At 48.1% G+C, this 24,764-nt stretch overlaps 1 protein-coding gene across 1 annotated transcript in view; it reads right to left on the minus strand.

Moving 5' to 3' along the window:
- TMEM114 (transmembrane protein 114) overlaps positions 1–11,891 on the minus strand; it is a 33,248-nt gene extending 21,357 nt beyond the window's left edge. The window contains exons 1-2 of the mRNA XM_075899263.2: positions 11,181–11,891; positions 9,872–9,952 (exon numbers count right to left, since the gene is read on the minus strand). Of these exons, the coding sequence (XP_075755378.2) occupies positions 9,872–9,952; positions 11,181–11,361 (262 nt within the window). The 5' untranslated portion in view covers positions 11,362–11,891. The remainder of the gene's footprint in view (positions 1–9,871; positions 9,953–11,180) is intronic.
- Positions 11,892–24,764: the final 12,873 nt, after the last annotated feature.

Raw genomic sequence — 24,764 nt, forward strand, 5'->3', positions numbered from 1 at the left:
TGGTGGGAAAAGGAAATAACCCCTAGATAGAAGCTGGTAGCACAAACCTAGGGTCCATGATCCACATTGTCCTTCCCCTACCCTCATCCATCTGCCTTTATCTAAGGGTGTGTCTACACTATACCATAGGTCAAAATAAGATACATAATTTGAGCTATGCATATTGCGTAACTTATTTCAATGTTATTTCAAAATAGCTTATTTTGAATTTGGCAGTCTATACAGCACTTATTTTGAAATGAAGTGCTATTCCGAAACTCCCTTGTAGAATGAGGTTTACAGGGGCAGAATAGCAAGCCTGTTATAATTTGAAATAGCGGACGCACTCAAAAGACGCAGAATAGCTAATTCAGGATACATCCAGTATCCCAAAATAGCATTGCAGTGTAGATGTAGCCTAACTGACCTTATCGTGTGCCTTCTAATTGTGGCATTTCACATGATCATCCCCATAAAATCATTAATCTCCACCCCATGTTTAGGCTTCCTGAACATTAAATGCACTTAATAAAGTTGCCAGTAGGCAAGCAGAATTTATCTGTGATGGACCAGCTCTTCGGTTAGTATTAATCAACATCTCTGCATTGAAGGCAATGGAGCTACCCCACATTACTCCAGTTGAGACTCTGTTTGTGACATTTTGGGGTCCACCCAGAACAGGAAAGAATTATATCATCACCTGCCCCAGAACTTCAGGTTCTTTGCCTGGTGCAGCTATGAGTCTGTTCCCTGGCTGCAGTAGCCTGCCCAGAGCTTATAGCCTCACCAGTTCTCACTAGCCTCATTATGCTTTGCATGTTGGTACTAACTTCCCTTCCAGCCACAGGTCTCCCCAAATGCATCTTTCCTAATGTATTAATTACCCAGATATTCATACTGTTCTCTCATTTTGACCCCATGGGTGTGAAGCCAGATCCCCAGTTATCAGCTCACTCTGGCTCTCACACATGCACATCAGATGGAAATAAAATTTGCAGAGGATGTCCTTTAATAGCCAATACCCTCTCGTTCCACTTGGTTTGGATGATCAGTATGACCAGTCCTGAACTGACATGCCCCTATTAAATTAATCTAAATGCTGCCTTTGTTGGAGAAGTTCAGGACTCCTGAAGATCAAATACATTTGTGAGCATTAATGCTTTCTGGTCCTCAAGTTAAACTTTACCTGGGATGCAATCTTCAGCAGACGGATGGGCTCTCCTTATGGCTACTGGTCCATAAGCTAGTCTCTTGAACTTCCTTAGATAGTAGATTGATATGTCCAAACGGGTTCCTTGGGTTTCTGAGAAACCCAAGGAATCACTTTGCACTAAGAGTACCAGTGTCAACAAATGTTAAGAGCCAAATGATTTTCAGATCAATTCCCACACAGACTAAAGAATATGATGCAGTATCTACACAGCGCCAAATTTTGAAATAACCCACTATTCTGAAATGTCCCTTAATCCTCGTGGAAAGAGGTTTATAGGGACGTTGAAATAGCAAACCCAAAATAGCTTGCTGATAAGACATTGGATAGCTATTTTGGCATACTCCAGCATCCCAAAATAGCATTGTAGTGTAGATGTAGACAAAAAGAGCAGGATCAAGCCCAGCCATGTGCTTCACATAGCCACTGAGCCTGATTCTGCTTTCATACCAGTTTTACATCAGTGTAAATCCACTGACTTCAGTAGGGTTATTAATATTTCTGTGCTTGCCAGAGGAGAACTTGGCCTTTTGGGGGCAAAGTTTAATATCAATCTGCAACTAAAGTAAAGGAGAACAAATGTAATGGCTCACTTCTACCTTCAGAAATGACATTGCTGGGAGCAGCACCATGTAAACAAAAGCTATAATTGTGCCTGGAGAATGAGATCATGAGCAGGGATGAGCAAGGATGACTTCATTTTGGAGTTGTTACCTGCTTCACAGCTTCTCAGAACACTGTCCTTCACTAGCTGATATAGCAGGTCAGAAGGGCTAATGAGCAGTTGCTTTCTTGTCTATAGTTTGACTTCTATGAGTCAAGGCCTTAACTAAAGTACCCAAAGTTATGGATTCAAATATATTAAGCATGTTACAGGAAGTGCATCTGGATACAGCATGTCTTCTTGTACTTAGAGACAGAGCCCAATGCAGAGGGAACAGAAATCCACTTCAGGCTATTCTCCTCCTTCCAAATGAATTAGCAAAGTGATGAAGTGTTTCTCATGTCTAACCATGCAGGGTGGGCGAGCTAATGTTAATCGCCTGTGACAGTCACATGGACTCTGTAATGCCTTCTCCACTAGAAGCAAATTTCAGGTATAGACTAAGTGAAATCTATGCATCTTCCTAGGAGGAAGTACTGCTATCTCTAGATGTGGGTTCCAAGGATTTATGAGAAAATGTGGTAATTTAAAATCTGCTAATTAATTATCTCACGTCAGGTTAAACAAGGCATTTAGCATATACTGTATGAATCCAAAGCCTAAGACTCATTTTGTTCCACTTCAATAAACACAGTTATCACCTGGCAAACTTTTTTTGAAATACTGCCATGGAAACTGTTCAGTGATCCAAACTCAGGCCTTCTGCCTTAGATAACAGAACTAGTCTACAGAAGGAGGCTATTTTAAATATCTTTAGAACACTTCTGGCCTCAGTGATCAATCTGTGTAAGAGGCTCAAATGTGATTTCTGCTGACACACACTCCATTTCCTGCTTTTCTGAAGTGGACTGAAACACATGTTCCAATGTGGTCCTGGTCCTTCTGGTGGCATATAGAGATTATGTGGGTAAAAACCTTTTGTTCTGTTTATGAAATTTCACTCTTAGTGCATTGGCAATGTGGTTGGAACAGCCTTTTGGTTTGTTCATTTTATGTTTTCACTGTTAGTTGGGCAATTTAATCAGCCCATGAAACGAAATAAAAATCAAATGTTTCTGGACAACAAATGCTAAAAATTAATTCATTTCAAACTTCAGCCAAATGTTTGAATGAAATGTCTTGCAGTAATTGTCAAGATTTGTAAATATTTTAAAGTAATCATTCAAGATGGAGTGGATTATTGGAAGTAGCCCACATGAATGGTTAATGAATTAATCAGAAAATCAGGTGATGTGAATGGAGTTATGCCAGCTTAGCACCTGGACATATATCTTTAACTCAGTTCTCCGCTTAATATGATTATGTTGAACTTATTTTAAGGGGAAAAATAGGATTGGTTTTGAGTGTCTGGCAAATAGCAATGCCAAAACTACAAAACAGGCAATAAGCATTACTGCTTTAAAAGGAAGGGAGAAAACATAATTGTAGAATAATAGGTAATAAAATATATCCTTCACCTTCTCTACCTTCCAAGGCCCATGTTGTTTGTTTTAGGCTAATGAAACTCTCAGATCAAAACATTCACCTGGTAGTGTGATTCATTTGGAGTAATACTGAAGTCACTGCAAATCTCTCAGGGTCAGAAAGAATCTCATGAACTCACTGAAGAACTTCAGTGGGGAATCATGCACAGTAGCTCAGAAACAAATAAAATCAGTATAACATACTAAGTATTTATTACATGATTTAAGATAGAAAACACTGAGTTATATTATTTAATTTCATTTAGTTTGTATCATGGCAAGATGGCTCTTTAAGAAGCCTGGTCCCGCTCTCCCGTTACTGATTTCATCTTAGAAAGGGAAGATTATGCAGACTGTAAATCCCAGGGATCATGGGTATACTGTAGGCCTGAGAACAAGGTATGTTGGGAAAGGAGGAAGAGATACAAGTAAGATGCCTTAATTTATAATGGGAACAAGACCATTCTTTGGACTCTCCAGATGAAAGTAGGAAAGAGGGCCTAGGAGAGGGCTAAAGGGACAGACAACGGGCTGTGTAAAGTACCACCTGCCAGGGGTGATGCTCTGACTAAAAAGCTAGAGCAATCCAACCCCAGAAAGGGGAATCAAGGGATTGGGCATCTGTGTAATACTTGAGATAGGAGAACAGAGCTAAAGAACTCTTTAAGGGGGGCTTCTAGCTAGTGGTTGAATTGTCCTTATGCTGGAAGGGTCTTAATTTAGCCAGAGGACTAAATGAACTTAGTATGAGAGGGAATGTAGGAAGCAGCTTCATTATCATAACTAGGAGGTAAGCCATTGCAGGAAAGATTCATTGTCCTTCCACAGGAAACATTAAATTCCACATAACCATATAGTTCAAAGCAAGTTGATATTAACATGTACATTGTGAAAATATTCTAAAAAGCTGATCCATGCCCAGGTGCACATACTATTCTCAAAATCATAACAAGGAAAGCATTTTCTCCCAGCTATATGAGTGGAAAATGGCATGACAACTAACACCTGATCACCGGGTGACTCTGGAGCACCTAAGAAATGAATTGTGACAAGAAATCAGCCATTGGACAGGAGGAGTACATTGTTTAAATGACTTTGGCATTGACAGTGATTTAATCATGCCTCATAGGTATTTAATGCATTTAAGACTATGACACACAGTATGTGAGAGCAAATCAGGATTAAAAATGGTATTTTCTCTAGATTCTTCTTTAATCTTCATCATATATTTCTTTACATGTGATCAACCCAACACCACATCTAGGTCCATAGGGTTGCACCCCTGCAGCAGAGCTGGTTGCAGATTCAAGACATAAGATGAATGATCTTTGTTGCATGAAAACACATTCTTGTGGGCCTGGGGCAGTGCTTTTTGGGCTAGACTTCATATGGGGGAAAATGCTCTGCTGGTAACAGAAGCACAATCTTGTTCAAAATGGCCTCATTTTTCTCAAGCTGCAAATAATTATACATTTCTTTTTACTATATTTTTAAACCAAAACCAAAACTGAGTTGAACATAAGAATGGCCGTATTGGATCAGACCAAAGGTCCATCTAGCCCAGTAACCTGTCTTCCAAGAGTGGCAAATGCCAGATGCCCCAGAGGGAGTGAACAGAACAGGGAATCTTCAAGCAATCCCTCTCCTGTCACCCATTCCCAGCCTCTGACAGAGGTTAGGGACACCATTCCTACCCATCCTGGCTCACAGACATTGATGTACCTAACATCCATGAATGTATTTAGTTCTTTCTTGAACCTTGTTAAAGTCCTGGTCTTCACAACCTCCTCTGGCAAGGAGTTCCACAGGTCAACCATGCAATGTGTGAAGAAAAACTTCCTTTTGTTTGTTTTAAACCTGTTAGCTATTAAAGGTGAAAAGTCATTCTCAGTTTAGCTTTGGAAAATATAGCAAAAAAGCTACTAACTAAAAGATCTTGTACAAGCAAATGCCCATGATTTGAGAAGAGAATCCCAATCCGTTTTCAGGGACCTGCAAACTGTATACCATTCATACAACACTGAAGTCATTTTTATTAAAATGTTATATAGCAGTAGTACCCATAAGCCTTAGTCAGCATCAGGATCCCATTGGTTGGTGCTGTACATATATATAGAAACCCATGAGCCCTGTCTCAGCTTGATGCTAGTTCAAAAATCATTTAGGGTTTGTGTTTGTACGATCTGGTCCTAATGTTAAGTTCAAAGAGCTATACAGGACAAAGCAGGCGGAGCTATCTAATCGGTGCACAGTGGTATAATTCAGGCAGAGCACTGTACATCTCTTAGTAGTGAGACCGTTTGCCCAGAGTCAGGTTTCCTTCCTACTAGAAAAGTGAAACTCAAACTTATAACAGACTTTTGACTTTTTGTCAGAAAATGCTAATAAGTAGGTGTGCAGCAGATGTATCTGCTGGTGAATTCCCCCTCAGATAAAGTTGATTGTGATCTTTATCTGGGCTCAGAGTAGGGATCAATTCTCATTAAAGCCGGTTGAAAGTTTGGAAATTGTGTCCATTTTGTGAGGTTAAAATAGATGCATCTCGAATTATTACTGACACTTTTTAAGTAGCAAAAACTAGGAGGGCTGGTAAATGAAAATGTAGTTCCAACGTTTTTTCATGGTCCTGAGAGAAATTCCAAAACTTAAGTTTTTCCCTTTAAAATAGGGTTTTTTTTCAGGGGCAGACTTGTTTTTCACCTGTGAATCAACCCATTTGAAAACAAGAATCCAGCTGGGTATGCCAGACCCAGACTGATATGCCCAGACTGCATTTACTTTTCTTCCCTACATTTATTTTAGTCACTGCTTAGCCTAACCCTTGATGTTACATTCACTTAGGCTACGTCTACACTGGCACCCTTTTCCGGAAATGCTTAAAACGGAACAGTTTTCCATTATAAGTATTTCCAGAAAAAGCACGTCTACATTGGCAGGATGCTTTTCTGGAAAAGCACTTTTCCGGAAAAGTGTCCGTGGCCAATCTAGACACGCTTTTCCGCAAAAAGGCCCCGATCGTCATTTTTGCGATTGGGGCTTTTTTGCAGAAATCACTACTGTGCTGTCTACACTGGCCCTTTTCCGGAACAGTTTTCCGGAAAAAGGACTTTTGCCCGAACGGGAGCAGCATAGTATTTCTGGAAAAGCGGCTGATTTCTTACAGTAGATCGTCAGTGCTTTTCCAGAAATTCAAGGGGCCAGTGTAGACAGCTGGCAAGTTATTCCGGAAAAGCAGCTGATTTTCCGGAATAAGTGGCCAGTGTAGACACAGCCTTAGAGTAATGTCTCTCCTGCTCACAAATGACAGAGGACCTAATTCAGCTCACCTTGAAATCCATAGGCTCTACTTTCAGGGTATGTCTACACTGCACGGCTATTTCAGGATACCATGATGTTTATACCAGAGGTATCCCGAAATAGCTACCCCATGTCTACACAAGCTGCCCATTATTTCAAAATATTTTTTGAAATAGCGGGCGTGCTATTTCGGCATCCCAGTAACTCTTGTTCCACAGGGGTTAAGGGGTATCTCGAAATAGTACATTATTTCAAAATTTGGTGCTGTGTAGATGCGCCAAATTTCAAAATAAGCTATTTCAAAATAGATTTGAAATAAGATATGGAATTTGCATAGCACAAATTGCATATCTTATTCTGAGTTTAGGGTGCCGTGTAGACATACCCACAGAGACCTAACTCAGCTCACCTTTTAAGCTGTGGGGACTCCTCTGCTTATATTTAGCGAGAGCTTGATTGGGTCCACAATGCCAAACTCCGCTCTCTCTCTGATCACTTCCCAAAGCAGACACAGGAAACACATTAGGACAGCCATCTTCTGCTGACAGATTATACCTTTTAAAGGAGACTCACTAAACCCAATACCAAATCATAAGAGGAACATAGTGCAAACTAGAAAGCCAAAATATAGGAAACTAATCCAGTTAAAAATATCCGTTTGTTTGTTTGTTTGTTTGTTTAAAATCCCATAAGAAATAGACATCCTGCCTGAATCTGCTGTTTAACAAAATTACTAAAGACTTGAGAAGAAAACTGCACTTTAAGGTACAGTTTAAATCAAACAGCAGTAGCTCAGAGGCTGAAAAATCTCTGACATTTAAACAAAGGCAATTACTGTTGCATTCACCACAACTCCTCTTGTTTACCAATCACCAGATCATTCTTGCCTGTCATACATATAGGTAATATCCACTTGTCTTAAGTACCATGATGTTTATTTCTAATGGTAACAATCAATATCTGGTGGTAGGCATTTCTGTAAGGTAATGAAGACAATAATGCTGTCTGCAACTAACACCATCAGGCCCATATCCTGCCCTCTCAGCCCTAAGTTCCCTCCAAACTGAGTGGCCACTGCCTAACAAACCCTGTAGAGGGGCTGGTGCAGTGTGCTTCTCCCCCGACCGTTGCACGCTCCCTGGAGCTGTCCCAAAGCTGCCACTGCTGGGAAACACAGCACCAATGCAACCTCACCTGGACCTGCCCAAACTGGGGGACAGACACACCTCCCACAGCTGTGCCTGCTGGATCTGCAGAAGCTACTAAAAGGCACTACTCACCTGGCCCCAGCTGTCACAGTGAGGCTACATTTAGACTATGGGTTTTTTCTGGGATACCTCTGGATACCTCTGGTATCCCAGAAAAACTCCGCCGTGTCCAGGGAACACATCTGCACTTCCACTACTTTTTTTTTTTTTTTTTTTTGCAGAAGAGCAGACGTGCTCTTTAGGAAGCCCTGTCTTCCTCCTTCCACGAGGAAGAAGGGCTCTTCTGAAAGAGGAGGATTTTCTGAAATTTGGTCCAGTGTAGATGGGCCAAAATTCACAAAAACCTCTTCTGAAAAAACTATCAAAAAGGTATGCAAATTGCGGAGCCTGCGCCCTGAACCCCTTAATCCCAGCTCCAACCCAAGGCCCTCACCAACAGCCAGAGCCCTCATTCTGAACCCCAGCCCTCTGCCATAGCCCTGAGCTCCCTCTTGCAGCCCAATCCATCAGTGTCACCCCTACCACACTCTGTGTTCAAAATTGCATAAAAAGTTGGAGGGAACAGTGCCGAGAACACTAAGAAACAGCCCAAAAAACTCATTTTCTGGAACTGCCTTCCCCTCATAGTGGATTGGAAAGAAGAGGGACTTTGCAACATCTCTGTCTACCCAGGGCCTAATCCTGCAAGATGCAATTAAAGTTGGTGGGAATTAAAGTTGGTGGGACACTTTGCAGGATTAGTCCCATAAGGAGAATGGACAGGCTGTGTGGCTTCCTAAACCTGCAGGCTACGTCTATATTGGCAAGATTTTGCGCAAATACTCTTTAACGCAAAAGTTTTTGCGTTACAGTATTTAAGTAAGAGAGGGTCTACACTGGCATGTGCCTTTGTGCAAAAGATGTGCTTTTGTGCAAGAGCATCCGTGCCAGTGTAGATGCTCTCTTGCGCAAGAAAGCTCCGATGGCCATTTTAAACATCGGGCTTTCTTGCACAAGAAATTAATGTTGCCTGTCTACACTGGCCTCTTGCTCAAGAACAGTTGCGCAAGAGGACTTATCCTTGAGCAGGAGTGTCAGAATATTTGCGCAAGAAGCACTGATTTTATACATTAGAACATCAGTGTTCTTACGCAAGTACTGACGGCCAGCGTAGACAGGTGGCAAGATTTTGCGCAAAAGCAGTTGACGTAGCCGCAGAGTGCACAAGATTTACTAGGAAATCCTACAGATGTCAGGCCAAATAAAGCTTTTGTGCATGTTCAGTGACTTTGCACTACTTCTCATCCCTCTTTGGTAGTAGAATGGTTCATCTGGGAGCCTTGCTGCTATTTATTGTTTTCCAGTCCCCAGGGAAAGACTGGAGAGGTTTCAGTGTGGAGGAGCAGCAGCAACAGGAGAGAAATGCTGATCCAATCAGCCTTCTCCTACAATGTGATAGCTCTTGGGGTTGATTGGAAAGCCAATGCTAGGTACAAAAACACGAGAGTTAGTTCTTCTTTGCATAATCCTCTTTATAACTCTGTAACTATATGGAATTGTTTTATTTCAATCTGCAGTTCTCAAAGCACTTAACAAGAGGGATTAAATAATCAGAAAACTGAGGCACAGAGTATTGATTTATCCAGGGTCAGACATAGTTGCTAATCATAAAATATCAGTAGATCTTTCATCCTGAGCAACAGTCAACTATTTGCTTTTGGAGGGAATTATGAGGTGCTCTGCACCTTACACTATCAAGCTCTAAATTATGTATGTCCTATTGTCACTAGTGAAGATATTTGTAGGTCATATATTGATGTACAGTCCTCTGAGTTCCATCCTGCTTCTGTTGAAGTCCATTAGGAACACACTTATTGATGTCAGTTGAGCTATTAATATTATTTCTGTGTGACAGCCCCTTACAGCCTTGCTCAGGGATGAGGGCCCCACTGTGCTAATGCTGTGGAAACCCTGCCCCAAAGCGCTTACAATCTATGCCAGACACACTTTCTTGCTTTCATCCCCTATAATAGTTGACTGGTGATATGCAAATAATATAAAAGTTACTCACTTAAGAGTTGTTTGTGTGAAGCAGTCATGTTTATGTTCTCATGCCAGAAGGGGTTCATCAAAGGGAAGCATTTGCTCCTAACTGATAGAGAAGAGAAAAATATCATGGAAATTTTGTACTGTAAATGAAAATAGAAGACTTTGATGTGGTTTCTCCTCAACATGCACATACAGATGGCTATGTCCACCCCTTAAGAAAGATCCTGCTACATCCTCCCCTTAATCAGTTATTCTCCACACATAAAAATAAAAGAGTGAAATCATTGTCAATTACTTCCACAGGACAAACACTCATTGATTTCAGTGATGCTGAGATTTTACTGAATGAACAAAATTCATCCCGGATGCTTTTTGAAAATCCCACCTGAATGTCTTTTCAGATTTGTTCTCCCTAGTTGATACACATTAATCACTTTGCGACTTTAATGCTGTGATCTTTTAAAATTTAAATTAATTCATATATCATGGAAATTTTCATGACAGGAGAAGGAGAATGGAAAATCCTATCCCACCCAGCCTCCCGTATATACCAAGACTGCAAAATATTTTCCAAGATTAAAATTAGCATATAATCTTGTTCAAAATATTGCTGTTGGTCATTTTAAATTTTACCATTTGGTGGTTCAGACCATTCCTTTTATCTGAAGAAAAAGGCAAAACTGGCTGTAAGGGTTTTTTTCCCTGCTTGAGTCAATCTCCAGCCTTCAAACCCGCACAATTTTACATTTTAAGCTAGAGGACTTGAGATGCCTTCTCATCTTTTTTAATTTTGTTGACTGTATGAGGAAAATGTATATGCTTGTCAGAAGTTTTGCTTACACAAAATATTTATTGGCGGTTTGTTTGTTTGTTTTTTTAAGTTGTATTGTAAACCCTCAGCCAGTCACCTGCAACCAATGAGTCATGCTAGGGAGCCACAAAGTGTCATAGCTTCACTGGGTATCGCTATTGCGCCGAGCCAGGGCAGCTTTGGTGAACGTGCCAAACAAGCCAGGGGCGGTTTGTAAAGTACGTAAAGGCAGCTACAGAGACAAACTCCGCCTTTACCCCTCCTCGCGGCACTATCAGTCCGCGGTGCCTAGGCGCTGTGTGAGCTACAGCCCCACCGTTGTGAAGGCGGGAAAGCAGCCGCTGAACGCGGCGGGGTGGGGCTGCCGGCAGGGGCGAGGCGGTCACCCGCCGCCCCGCCCTGTCGTTCTGGTGACGAGGGGATTTGGCTCCACGGCCGCTGGCCCGCTGAGGGGCTGGGGTGACTCGCTAGAGCCGGCCGAGTCCGGCTGCCCTGCGGCTCCCGGGCCAGGGGCGCTCACCTCTGCAGGTTCTCCAGAGCCCCGAGTGCGAGCTCAGCGCGGCCGCCGAGCTGTTGCGCTCCAGCGGGGAGGCGTCGATGATGTACCAGAAGTCGGTCCCGAGGGCCGCCACCAGGAAGCTGAAACTTAAAACGCCCAGGAGGGCCGCGAACAGAGCGAGGCTGCTGAACCTGAGCCTCATGGTGCCGCCCGGGCCCCTCAGCGCCGGAAGGGGCCCGCCCCGGGGCTCATCCCCAGCCTGCTGCGCCCGGGCCGGCCACCTCCGGCAGCGCCCAGGCTGCAGCAGCGGGGCTGTCACCAGGACCCAGCCTCCCGGCTCTGGGCTCCTCCCAGCCCCGCCAGGCGGGGGCGCCTCTGCCGGGGGGGGGGGGGCTGAAGCAGCGACCCCAGAGCCGGGCTTCCAGTCCTTTTCCCGGCGGCAGCCCCGCCCAGAGCACTGCAACAAGCGGAGCCGCCGCGGCCGCCTCCGCTCCTGGGGCCGCGCCGCGGGCAGCCCACCGGCCGGCAGCAATTGCCCGCCTGCTCCCTCTCGTGCGAGGCGCGCCGGGAGCAGCAGCACGGCAGGCCCCCCGCAGAGTCCCGCCCGGAGCGAGGGGCGCGTCTGCCACGTGTAAGGCCCGGGGACCAGCGCCCCGAGAGCGCGAGGCAGCAGCCCCCTGCCCCGCGAGCCGGGTTGCTGGGACCAGCTGCTGCTGCTGGCGAAGAAGCGTTTTTAACACCCCCCCTTCCTCCCCCGCGCTTTGAGCACAGGGACAGCAGCTCTGTCTCTCCGCCCTGCCCGCGTCTCCAGCTCTCGCCGGCGCTTACTGCATCTGAGTCTGCCCGCTCCCCCTCCACCCTCCGCACAGGTCTGCCTTGCCCCTGTCCATTCTCCTCGCGGCACCATTGACTGGGGAATTTCCCTGCCCCTGTGCATGATGCCAGGAGCAGAGGTCCTTGGTCCTGCAGCAGTGCCCTGGATACGAATCCTCGCAATTGAGAGCAAGTTTGACCGTGAGCCCCTACTCTTCCTTAGTAGGTGTATGTGTGCAGATGTTTGCTTGCTAGGTAGTAATTACCTAGCACTTATCGCTGCCTTTACCTCACTTCCTCTCAAAACAGGTTTAAGGAAGGGTGGGTAGGAATGGTGTCCCTAACTCTGTCAGAGGCTGGGAATGGGTGACAAGGAAGGACTACCTCAGGGTTACCTGTTCTGTTCATTCCCTCTGGGGCACGGCTCCTGGCATTGGCCACTGTCAGAAGACAGGACACTGGGTTAGATAGACCTTTGGTGTGACCCAGTATGGCTTGTTCTTATATTCTTAATTAGAAATGCATTTGTTTGGGTAGGATTGGGAGGGAGTCATCCAAAGCCTCTCTACAGGATTTGAATAATTATTCAAAATTAGTGGTAACTCAGTATCCAGATCTCCAAGGGAGCTTTGAAAATCTCAGCATAGCTGTCTTGCACAACAATGAAAAATCCTCCCCTAGTGCAAATAAAACTATTTAAAAGGTAGGTGTGGGAGCACAGGATAAGACAGCATAGCATGTGAAGTGTTTGAAAATAAATGTTTCCTTACATTTGAACATTTCTGAAGGTCTACTCTCCCAGCTACTTCATGATTCGATGTGTGTGTTTGTTGACCTTTCCAAATGCAGGTCTGAGTGGTATAAATTTCTTTAATCCATTTTAGAATGGAGTGGGGGAGAACTGATGCACTACATACCTTTCAGCTCTATGTATCATGCAATTAGTACATGGCTCAGCTCTATGTATCATGCAATTAGGAAACAATTGCAGTATGCAATAGGGATGTAATAGTGTAGTCGATTAACCAATTAGCAAAAGCTTCTAGGTTAATGCTGTAGACACCATGCATTTCTTTCCCCTCCCCCCCCCCCCCAGTACATTTTTTAGCAGGCTGGCTAGCAGCTCAGCTTCATTCTGGATCACACCAGGTTTGAGATTTAGCCCCAATGTGGCTCTGCATTTAAAGTGTATTAGGAGCTAGGCAACCAGGCAGCCCATCTCAGTTCCGATTCTCGTTGGGTCTGGAAGCTCAGACCCCTCCCCCCCCCCCCTCACCTCACAGACAGGGGCTGCTTCCACCTGGAGCTGCTACCTCTTTATCAGAGGCAGTAGCACAGGGCAACAAGCAGCTGGTCTACAAGAGGAGCTGATTTTTAAACTGGCTTCCTAGCAGACTAGCTCTTGCCTGGCCCCCATGCTGGTGCTGGCCTGGCCCCCAGGGACTATAGAATAGTCGACTAACCGATAAGAATTCATGAGATTACTTGAGTATTCATTTAACATATTTAACATCCCTAATAAACAATAAGAGCTGCTGTAACTACACATCTTGTACATCTTTCTAGCAGTCAGAGAGCAAGCCTCAGAGCCAGCTTTTTTGGGTTCCTTTGACAGTTCTGCCATCAAGTCATGTGGCATTGAGTAAATGGCTCAATGCTGTGTATACTGTCCCCATCTGCAAAATACTAGTCACCGAGATGTGTGCTGTGTGGCTTCATAACTATTAACTACTTCAAAATGGACAGGCAAAATATTCTCACTCTATGCAGGACATTTGCTATTTCATAATACATAGACACTGCAATGTTACCAAAAATACTTCTAACAGTGTGATAAATCCTGATTATTATTCTGCTCTAGATTATATCCAGTAAAAAAAAATCAGATCTAGTTTTAACACCAAAAACTAAGCATTTTTGCTACCTCATGAGTAGGTACCAATTTAAATCTGGATTAAATCTGACCATAGCTGCAAAATCTTTGGAGCCTCCGATTATCCCCTTCCAATAAAGCAGAAGGTGCAATGAGCAATGAGTTGTAAACACAATGGCTGTGTCTAGACTGGCAAGTTTTTCCGCAAAAGCATCTGCTTTTACGGACAAACTTGTCAGCTGTCTACACTGGCTGCTTGAATTTCCGCAAGAACACTGATGATCTCATGTAAGAAATCAGTGCTTCTTGCTGAAATACTATGCTGCTCCCGTTCGGGCAAAAGTCCTTTTGCGCAAAAGGGCCAGTGTAGACAGCTCAGATTTGTTTTGCGCAAAAAAAGCCCTGATCGTGAAAATGGCAATCGGGGCTTTTTTGCGCAAAAGCACTTCTAGATTGGCACGGACGCTTTTCCGCAAAAAGTGCTTTTGCGGAAAAGCGTCCGTGCCAATCTAGACGCTCTTTTCCGCAAATGCTTTTAACGCAAATGCTTTTTCCGATAAAAGCATTTGCGGAAAATCATGCCAGTCTAGACATAGCCAATGTGCTCCAATGGATATAACATTTGAGAGCATAGATATCTCAGATGTCTGCATCTGTTTCCCCCTTACAAGATATCTGAAGACTAATATGCATGTGATTCACTCAGAGGCACAGACTTTATGTCAACAGATTGGCCATTCTGCCACCTCATCTCTGAGCCAATGACTGAATTCAAGTGACATCAGTTATTTACCTGGATCACAGAATAATAGAATACTAGAACTGGAAGGGACCTTGAGAGATCATCAGGTCCAGTCCCCTACCCACATGGCAGAACCAAGCACTGTCTAGATCATCCCTGACAGGTGTCTATCCAATCTACTCTCAAATATCCCCAGTGATAGAGATTCCATAACCTCCTTCCTCCAGTGTTTAATCACCCTTACAGTAAGGAAGTATTTCCTAATGTCAAACCTAAACCTCCCTTGGTGCAATTTAAGCCCATTCTTCTTATCCTATCATTAGAGGCTGAGGAAAACACTTTTTCTCCCTCCTCCTTGTAACACCCTTTTAGATACTGTACTTAAAAACTGCTATCATGTCCCCTATCAGTCTTCTCTTTTCTAACCTAAAGAAGCCCAGTTCGTTCATCTTCCCTCATAGCTTGTGTTTTCTAGACCTTTATCATTTTTGTTGGTCTTCTCTGGACCCTCCTAATTTCTCCACATCTTTCTTTAAATGTGGTGCTAATACATCCCAGAATCACGTTTGCTTTTTTTGCAAGTTTTTTTCAGCTGTTAACTCATATTTAGCTTGTGGTCCAATATGACCCCTAGATCCCTTTCTGCAGTATTCCTTCCTAGACAATCACTTCCCATTCTGTATGTGTGAAACTGATTGCACACCAGTGCAAATTTATGCTTAAACCAATTCAAAGCATGTGCACATGAGAGGCTGTCTTTGGTGTAAAATATATAAAGTGTAAAATCTGTTTTCGTGAGTACAGCCCTCTTCTTCAGATGATTTGAGTATTAGAAGTCCAGATCCAATACTCCAGTCACCTAAAGAAATGACTATTCATTATTTTTTTAAATTTTTCCAGTTATAGACTAACTCGGCTACCCCTCTCAAGCTTTTTAACACAAGAGTCCCTTTCTTGAAGAATTTACCTTAATCTATCAAGGATTTACTTACACTCTCTGGATATAAATATAGATATAGATATACAAGGTGTTCATAAATTTAGATAGTAAAGTTAAATCACTGCATATGTCTTTGCAGGATATGGGTATAAATAAACAATTTAGCAATTAATATCTTGATGAAGCAAGTGCTTAGTGCTTGTACAATTAGGCCATAATGATAAATGGGCCTAAATGCAAAGATATATCAAAGGAGGATTAATTCCCCTATCAATATGGTCTATTCAAGTGTAAATCCTTGTTCTGATGGATGATACAATCCCGGAAGAAAAAAAATATACAGCAATTCAATTGTGCAGGCAATCCTGCATCGTAATAGCCTGACAAAATCATTACAAAGATCCCATAAAGAGAATGGGGTAATCGATAGTACAAATGTAAGATTCCCTTTCCAGAGATCAGTTCCCAATTTATTGAATTCTTCAAAATCATCATGATGTTAGGGTCATAGGATCTTTGCCCAAGGAAGACTTTGATTTGAACTGGCTTTTGCAGATGGAGGAAATAGTCATTTGTGCTTGATCAGTCTTGCCTTTATTAAATATAAAAGTGACTGTGACGCTATGCCCCCATATTTTTATGGAAATGTTTTGAATATGAATATGCATAACTCAAATATGCATTATGGAAAATGCAGCATGTACTCTTTCATTGAAAAAATATTGTAATCCATTGAATGTGTCTATTCTGTTTGTGTGTATGTATTACTCTCGTATGTGAACTTAGAAGTATGAAGTGAAAATCTGCTTATTAATCTAGGTCTTCTAATGAAAGTCATTGGTGGTGATTAAGGAACTTAATTTTTGCTGCTCAAGACAATGATCTGTAAATGGTTTGTTTTTCCTATAAGCACAAATTGTGGTTGATCTTACAAAGACTTGTGACTATGCCACCTGGTGCTCGAGTCCATCCTGAATTTGGTGTTTTTCCATTGGGGTGGGGAGGATGGAATTTCTATCCTAGGGAAAATATATTTAAGGGAGGGGGAGCAAATAATTATTGTCATCAGCTGGCTTTTTAAACTGCATCCATACTATAACAGGATACATAAGAATACCTAGAAAAAGAACTGTAACAAGAAGGTGGAGGAGCATTGCTGGACCCAGGTCAGAGAAAAACTCTGAAAAACTGAAATAAGGAATAGGGTGAGGAATATGATTTGTAACAACTTCTCTTGTTGTATTAGGCTTAACTGGCATGTTTGTTTTATTTTTGCTTAGTAACTTCCTTTGATCTGTCAGTTTTCATTTGCAAACACTTAAATCCTACATTTTTATGCTTAATAAAATCACTTTTGTTTATAATCAAACCCAGTGTGCCTAATTATTACCTGAGGGTACAACAGCTGTGCATATCTCTTTTTCATTGATAAAGAGTGCAAACTTTATGAGCTTGCTTTGTGTAAAATTTTTATATAGAGTAAAATGGATTTATCTGGCATTTTGGTCCCTTTGAGGGGTGCTAACAAGTCCCCTCCTCCTGTCCAGCCCCACAGCCCCCGATCCCCTCCCAGCTCTGCTTCCCACCCGCTCTTCCTGCCGGCCGGCCCCCTGCACATCCCCCACAAGTGCTGCTTTCCTCCCCCCTTTCTCCGGGCCCCCCCATCCTCCCCTACAGACCCACAGCCCCCAATCCTCCCCCCAGCTCTGCTTCCCACCTCCCTTTCGGCCAGCCCCGCCCCCTTCCCCTCCCTGCGTGGCGTCCGCCCCACTTCCCCTGTCTCCGTGGCACGCTGTGGCGCTCCCCCGGGCCCTCTGACTTTCAATGGAATATTGACTGATAAACAAATCTTGTCTTAAATCCTTTAATTGATTAAGAAAAAACAGAGAGGAGAAAGTCACATTTCCTGAGAAAATTATTTTTGAACACCACTAATTCAACTGATTCCATTTCCTGCAGTATAGTCTAGCTTTGACATATTCATGTTACAAGTATGCATTCATCTAAGACTATCACTTCATTTCATTTGGAGAAATATTTATCCCTGGAGTAAATCTATTTAAATCCATGAAGTTATACTGGTCCAACTTCAGTCTATTGGTCTTTAATTTACTGAAAGTCCTATATTGTAATTCCTGGTCAATGAGTCTGTAACGCTGAAATGCTGGCTGTTCCCTCTGGGTGGCCCGTGCTGCATGGGAAGTGCAGGGCCCAAACGGCCGCTTGCTTTGCTTGCTCCCTTGTGGCAACCCGGCTGAGCAGCGCAGAAGTCAGCCGAGCACCACGGTAGAAGGGGCGGGGCGGTGACGTGTGGCGTGACAGCGGCTCCAGGCCCCACCCTCTGGCCGTGAATGTCACCGCCCCGCCCCTCTTCGCCTCCCGCCTTGGCGCTCAGTTGACTTCTGTGCCGCTCAGCTGGGCTGCCACGGGGGAGCCCAAACGGCTGCTTGCTCCCCCCTGGTGGCCCAGCTGTGCAGTGCAGAAGTTAGCCGAGTGCCACAGGAGGAGGTGAAGGGGGGCAGGGCGGTGACGTGCGGCATGACAGCAGCTCCAGGCCCCACCCCCGGCCTTGAAAGTCACCGCCTCAACCCCCTTCGCCTCCTGCTGTGGCGCTCGGCTGACTTCTGCGCTGCTCAGCCATGCCACTGCGTGGAGTAAGTGGCGCAAGTGACAATTTGGGTTCTGCTGTCCCCCAACAGAGAGGCAGGACAGGGAGAAGAAGAGAAAAAGAGAGAGAGAGAGAGAGAGGCAGGAGGCGGAGGAGAGCTGAGAGAGAGGGGGGAGGCAGTAGGAGAAGGAGTGTGACGGGGCAGCCCTGCTCGCGGCGGAGAGCCCCGTCCCTACCGCACTGTACAGCGGGAGGCCGTGCGCCACCCGCCGCTGTCCGCGGTGTTCGACGGCAGCGCGGAGCGCGTCATCCGGGCACCCCGGAGACCAGGCCCCCGTCGCCCCGGCAACGGGAGGACGCCTCGGCGCGAGGGGCGGGGACGCCGCAGGACGCCGGGGCCGCGACCCCGGCGCCAACGTTAAAATGGCCCCGCGGCCCCAAGGAAAGGGGTCGAGAGCGAGGGAGCCGAGCGGAGCGCCCCGCTGACGGGAGGAGCAACTCAGCGGCAGCTGCACCCAGCCCGGCGAACGGGTGGACCGGACAGCGGCGTGTCGGTGAGCACGGGGGCCAGAGGGGAAGGAAGCAGCCCAGGGCAGAGTCAGGAATGACTGGTGGGCTGACGAGTTAAGGGATCGCACCCCGTCAGCCGGGTTTGGGTCTGCTGGACCAGAACCCTTAAGGCCCTGGGCTGGGGCCCGTGAGAGTGGGCGGGCCCGGGCTCCCCTTCCCCTCCCGCCTTGTTGGGGAGTGGGAAAACGAAGATAAGCGCACTAATAAGAGGAACTGGGGAATTCGGGACTCTAGGACAGTAGCGAGCCCTCAGGACAAACACCGCGGGGCGGCGTGGGGGCGTCACAGGTGGTGGAGAATGTGGGTATAGTGGGGGTCCTACCCCGGACGTGAGGGGCTTTAAAAAAAAAAAAAAAACAACCCCCCCCTCTTGGGGAGGGGAGGGGGGGGCGAGACGGCTTAGGGAGCACTAACAGAGGGGTTTGTTTTGTGGTGTTTTCGGAAAAGGGGAATTTTCGACCGCGCTGGGACCCGACATGGATCCGGCACAATTTATGGAATGGGTTAAAGAGACCCAAAGGCAGAACCAACAGCAACAGGCAGCCTTAATCCAGCAGCTCGCAACCCAGCAACAAGAGCAGCAAAAGCAACTGATCCGGGAGGTAGCCGAACAAATGAAGGCGCAACAGGAAGAGTGGATGAGACGCTATCCACCGACGATGGTGACCCCCCTGAGTCCAGCAAGCCCCGAGGAGGAGGGGCCAGCAGGAGAGGGGGAGGTGGCACGCCTGCCCATCAGGCTAATCAAGATGGGGCCGGCCGACGACCCTGAAGCATACCTAGCCACCTTTGAGAGGGTGGCGACCGTAGCTCGGTGGCCAGAATCCCACTGGGCTACGCTGCTGGTCCCATATCTAACGGGCCCGGCACAGTTAGCCTATAGGGGTTTAAGTGACCGCGAGGCCCTGCATTATTATCGATTGAAGGAGGCCATACGCGACCAAATGGGGATCACGCCCGAGACGCGCCGCCAGAAGTTCCGGGGCGAACCCTACAGCGCCGATGTCCGCCCCCGGGCTATGGCCCAGAAGCTAAGGGAAGCTGCCTGGCGCTGGCTGGAGCCTGAACAACACACGGGACCCCAGGTGGCGGAGCAGGTCGTCCTGGAACAATTTGTTAACATCCTCCCCACAGGCGGACAACGATGGGTCCGCAGACACCATCCCTCCACCCTCCAGGAAGCCGTGGAGTTGATGACAGACTATGAGGCCGCCGAACAGGCCGACGGGCGAGACCGTGGGCGGAAATCAGCCCCCCCACCACGTACCGACATTGGACGGGGAGTTCAGAGGAGAGGGAGCCCCGAGAGGGACGGGCCGCGGAGATGGACCAACGCGGGGAGGTCAGCGCCGGGCGGGGAGGTGTTGCGGGAGACGCCGCAACCACAGCCCGAGCCCCCCCGGCGCCAGAGGCCGGCCACCCCGCCACCGGCCCGTGGGGCCTGCTTCCATTGTGGCCAAGATGGACATTTCATCAGGGACTGCCCCTATATGGACTGTTCTTATGCCCAGGCCCTGGCGGGGTCCGAGCCCGAGGCCGGCGACGGACAAGGTAAGATACTAAGGACCATAGGAATAGGGGACAAGACAGTGGTAGCCCTCGTGGACTCTGGCTGCAGCCAGACGATTGTAAGAGCCGACCTACTCCCGGAGGGAGGACCGCGGGGCCCGCCAGTCTGGGTACAGTGCGTACACGGCGATTCCCACCAGTACACGACAGCGTGGGCCCAAATATCGGATGGGGATCTCCAAGAGTGGTGCTACGTGGTGGTCGCCCCTAAGCTAGTATACCCCGCTCTCTTAGGGCGGGACTGGCGTGGGTTCCGCCGGGCCCTGAGCGCATGGCGGGAACCAGAACCCACCAAGAGAGAGGAGGGTATGATCGGGAACCCTCGCCTTTGGTGAGGCCACATCTGGAGTACTGTGTCCAGTTCTGGGCCCCCCACTACAAAAAGGATGCGGACGCATTGGAGAGGGTCCAGCGGAGGGCAACCAAAATGATTAGGGGTCTGGAGCATATGACCTACGAGGAGAGGCTGAGGGACTTGGGTCTGTTTAGTCTGCAGAAGCGAAGAGTAAGGGGGGACTTGATAGCAGCCTTCAACTTCCTGAAGGGAGGTTCCAAAGAGGATGGAGAGAGGCTGTTCTCAGTAGTGACAGATGGCAGAACAAGGAGCAATGGTCTCAAGTTGTGGTGGGAGAGGTCCAGATTGGATATTAGGAAAAACTATTTTACTAGGAGGGTAGTGAAGCATTGGAATGGGTTACCTAGGGAAGTAGTGGAGTCTCCATCCCTAGAGGTGTTTAAGTCTCGGCTTGACAAAACCCTGGCCGGGTTGATTTAGATGGGATTGGTCCTGCCTAGAGCGGAGGGCTGGACTTGACGACCTTCTGAGGTCTCTTCCAGTTCTATGATTCTATGATAAGGGGATGGTTGGATGAAATAACATGATCTTGGTAACTAATTGACCATTCATTATAGGGAACTTTCTGGGTGTCTGGCTGGTGAGTCTTACCCACATGCTCAGGGCTTAGCTGATCGCCATATTTGGGGTCAGGAAGGAATTTTCCTCCAGGGTAGATTGGCAGAGGCCCTGGAGGTTTTTCGCCTTCCTCTGTAGCATTGGGCACAGATCACAGCTGAAGGACTCTCTACATGTTGGGGCCTTCAAAGTATTTGAAGGCTTCAATATCTGAGACATAGGTGAGAGGATTATTCTGAGAGGGGTGGGCGAGATTCTGTGGCCTGCGCTGTGCAGGGGGTCAGACTAGATGATCATAATGGTCCCTTCTGACCTTAAAGTCTATGAGTCTATGAGCCCCGGCCCGCAAGAGGGCGAGATGGGCGGACCGCGAGTACTGGAGCTAGTGGATGGTGACTTTATACAGGAACAGCGAGAGGACCCGTCACTCCGGTATGCCTGGAGCACTGCCCGGGATCCGCAGGACGAGGAAGCCCCGCAGGCCAAGGGGCCGACCGGCCCATACTTTGAGGTACGCCACGATCGGTTGTACCGAGTGGATAAGGGGCGGGGAGGTGATTCCGGGGTCGAGCAATTGCTGGTGCCAAAGAGGTATCGACAGCGCCTCATGGAGCTGGCCCACGCTAACCCCTGGGCCGGGCACCTGGGCGCAGAAAAGACCGTACAGCGCATTATCCGACGGTTCTACTGGCTGGGCATCTTCCGCGAGGTACAGGACTTTTGCGGCTCTTGCCCCGAGTGCCAAACGGTTAGGCCTAAGGGGGTGCCCAAAGCCCCCCTTGTGCCATTGCCCGTGGTAGGAGTGCCCTTTGCGAGGGTCACCCTGGACATAGTCGGTCCGTTAGACAAGTCAAAAACCGGACACCAGTATATTTTAGTGATATTAGACTATGCGACCCGCTACCCGGAGGCCGTCCCTCTCCGAAACGTACACGCCAGCACCCTTGCCTCGGAACTCGTGAAAATTTTCGCCCAAGTGGGTCTGCCGGAACAGATTTTGACCGACCAAGGGACTAACTTCACCTCGAGACTGATGAATGAGCTGTGTAAGCTGTTGCGGATCGAGCGACTGAAAACGGTCATCTATCACCCGCAAACGGACGGGTTAGTAGAACGTTTTAATAGAACCCTAAAAGAGATGTTGAGGAAGTTTGTGGGGCAAGAACCCCGGGAGTGGGACACGCTGTTGCCGGCACTCCTGTTTGCGATACGGGAGGTGCACCAATCCTCCACAGGATTTTCCCCGTTCGAACTGTTATTCGGCAGGCACCCGCGGGGGATACTAGACATTATTCGTGAGAATTGGGAAGAACAGGGGACCCGAGTACAGGGGTCGGTACAGTATGTCTTGGACCTCCGGGAAAAGTTGCATAGGCTAGGGGAGTTCGCGAGAGAGAACCTAGAGCAGGCCCAGGCAAAGCAAGCCCGGTACTATAACCAAGGAGCTCGTTTGCGGATATTCGATCCGGGGCAACGGGTCCTGGTGCTACTGCCTACCCTCGGCTCGAAGTTGGTAGCCAAGTGGCAGGGGCCCTTCGAGATCCTGAGGCGAGTGGGGGAGGTAGATTACGAGGTTAAGGTGTCGGGGAAGAAAAACGACACGCGCATCTACCATGTTAACCTCCTGAAGGCCTGGAAGCAGTGTGAGGCCTTCTGGATTAACCCCGTGCCCCCCGACCCGGAGTTAGGGCCCGAAAACCTAGGCGAGGCCGCCCCGCCCCAGAGTTTTCCAACAGGAGCCGACCTAAGTGAGACCCAGAGAAAGGACGTGGAGGAGTTGCTGCGGACCTTCGGGGATGTCCTGACCGCCGAGCCGGGGCAAACCACCCTCATCCACCACCATAGAGACAGAGCCCCAGAAGACGGTATGTGAGCGAGTACGGCCTGTACCCCGGCGGATGTGGGAGACGGTGCGGGGGGAAGTGCAGAAGATGCTCCAGTGGGGAGTCGTGGAAGAATCCTTCAGCGAATGGCGCAGCCCTATAGTGCTCGTCCCGAAGCCCGACGGATCAATGCGATTCTGCATTGACTTCCGTAAAGTCAACGCGCAGTCACGCTTCGATGCCTACCCCATGCCACGGGTAGATGAACTGCTAGACCGGCTAGGAGGCGCCCGGTATCTGTCCACACTGGATCTGACCCGAGGGTACTGGCAGATCCCTTTATCACCGACCTCCCGAGAAAAGACGGCCTTTTCGACCCCGTTCGGGCTGTATCATTTCACCCGGATGCCCTTCGGGCTATATGGCGCGGCCGCAACGTTCCAGCGTCTTATGGACCGAGTGCTGAGGGAACAGGGAGGATGGGCGGCCGCCTACATCGACGACATCGTCGTGTATAGCCAGACCTGGGAAGAACACCTCCAACACGTGGGGGCCGTCCTACGGGCTTTGCGGGAAGCCGGCCTGACGGCGAATCCACGGAAGTGCCGCTTCGGGGAGAAAGAGGTAGTCTATTTAGGGTATGTGGTGGGACGGGGTCAAATACGCCCCGTGGTAGAAAAGGGAGAGGCCTTGAAGAACTACCCCCCACCCAAGACAAAGAAACAGGTACGACAGTTTCTCGGGCTAGCCGGATACTATCGTCGCTTTATCCCAAACTTCGCAGCGATAGCAGTACCGCTAACCAACTTAACACGGGCCGCGATGCCCCAAAAGGTGGGCTGGTCAGCCGAGTGCGAGGTAGCCTTTCGGTGGTTAAAAGAAAGTTTGAGTCGCGACCCCGTGTTGGCCCAACCCGATTTTAACCTCCCCTTTACGGTCCTAACAGACGCCTCCGAGACGGGGATTGGGGCGGTCCTGTCGCAGGACGAAGGGGAGGAAGAACACCCGGTGGTGTACATCAGCCGTAAACTCTTCCCGCGAGAGCGTCGTTACTCGACCATTGAAAAGGAGGCACTCGCGGTAAAGTGGGCCTTGGACATGTTAAGATACTATCTTTTAGGGGGATGGTTCAAGGTGATTACGGACCACGTCCCCCTTCGCTGGATACAAACCATGAAGGACGTAAACCCTCGCCTGATGCGGTGGTATCTGGCCCTCCAGCCGTACGCCTTTGACGTTGCCCACCGACCCGGCACACAGCACCAAAATGCGGACTTTTTTTCGAGAAGGTACGAGGCGGACTCGGAGGAGGAGGGAGAGCAGTTAAAGGGGGAGGTGTGTGACGGGGTAGTCCCGCTCGCGGCGGAGAGCCCCGTCCCTACCGCGCTGTACAGCGGGAGGCCATGCGCTGCCCGCCGCCATCCGCGGTGTTCGGCGGCAGCGCGTCAGCCTCAGGCGCCCCGGATGACGTCATCCGGGCGCCCCGGAGACCAGGCCCCCGTCGCCCCAGCAACGGGAGGACGCCTCGGCGCGAGGGGCAGGGACGCCGCAGGACGCCGGAGCCGTGACCCCGGCGCCAACGTTAAAATGGCCCCGCGGCCCCAAGGAAAGGGGTCAAGAGCGAGGGAGCCGAGCGGAGCGCCCCGCTGACGGGAGGAGCAACTCAGCGGCAGCTGCACCCAGCCCGGCGTACGGGTGGACCGGACAGCGGCGTGTCGGTGAGCACGGGGGCCAGAGGGGAAGGAAGCAGCCCA

Source organism: Pelodiscus sinensis, chromosome 15 (assembly GCF_052426305.1).
Source record: "Pelodiscus sinensis isolate ZL-2025 chromosome 15, ASM5242630v1, whole genome shotgun sequence".
NCBI lineage: Eukaryota > Metazoa > Chordata > Testudines > Trionychidae > Pelodiscus > Pelodiscus sinensis.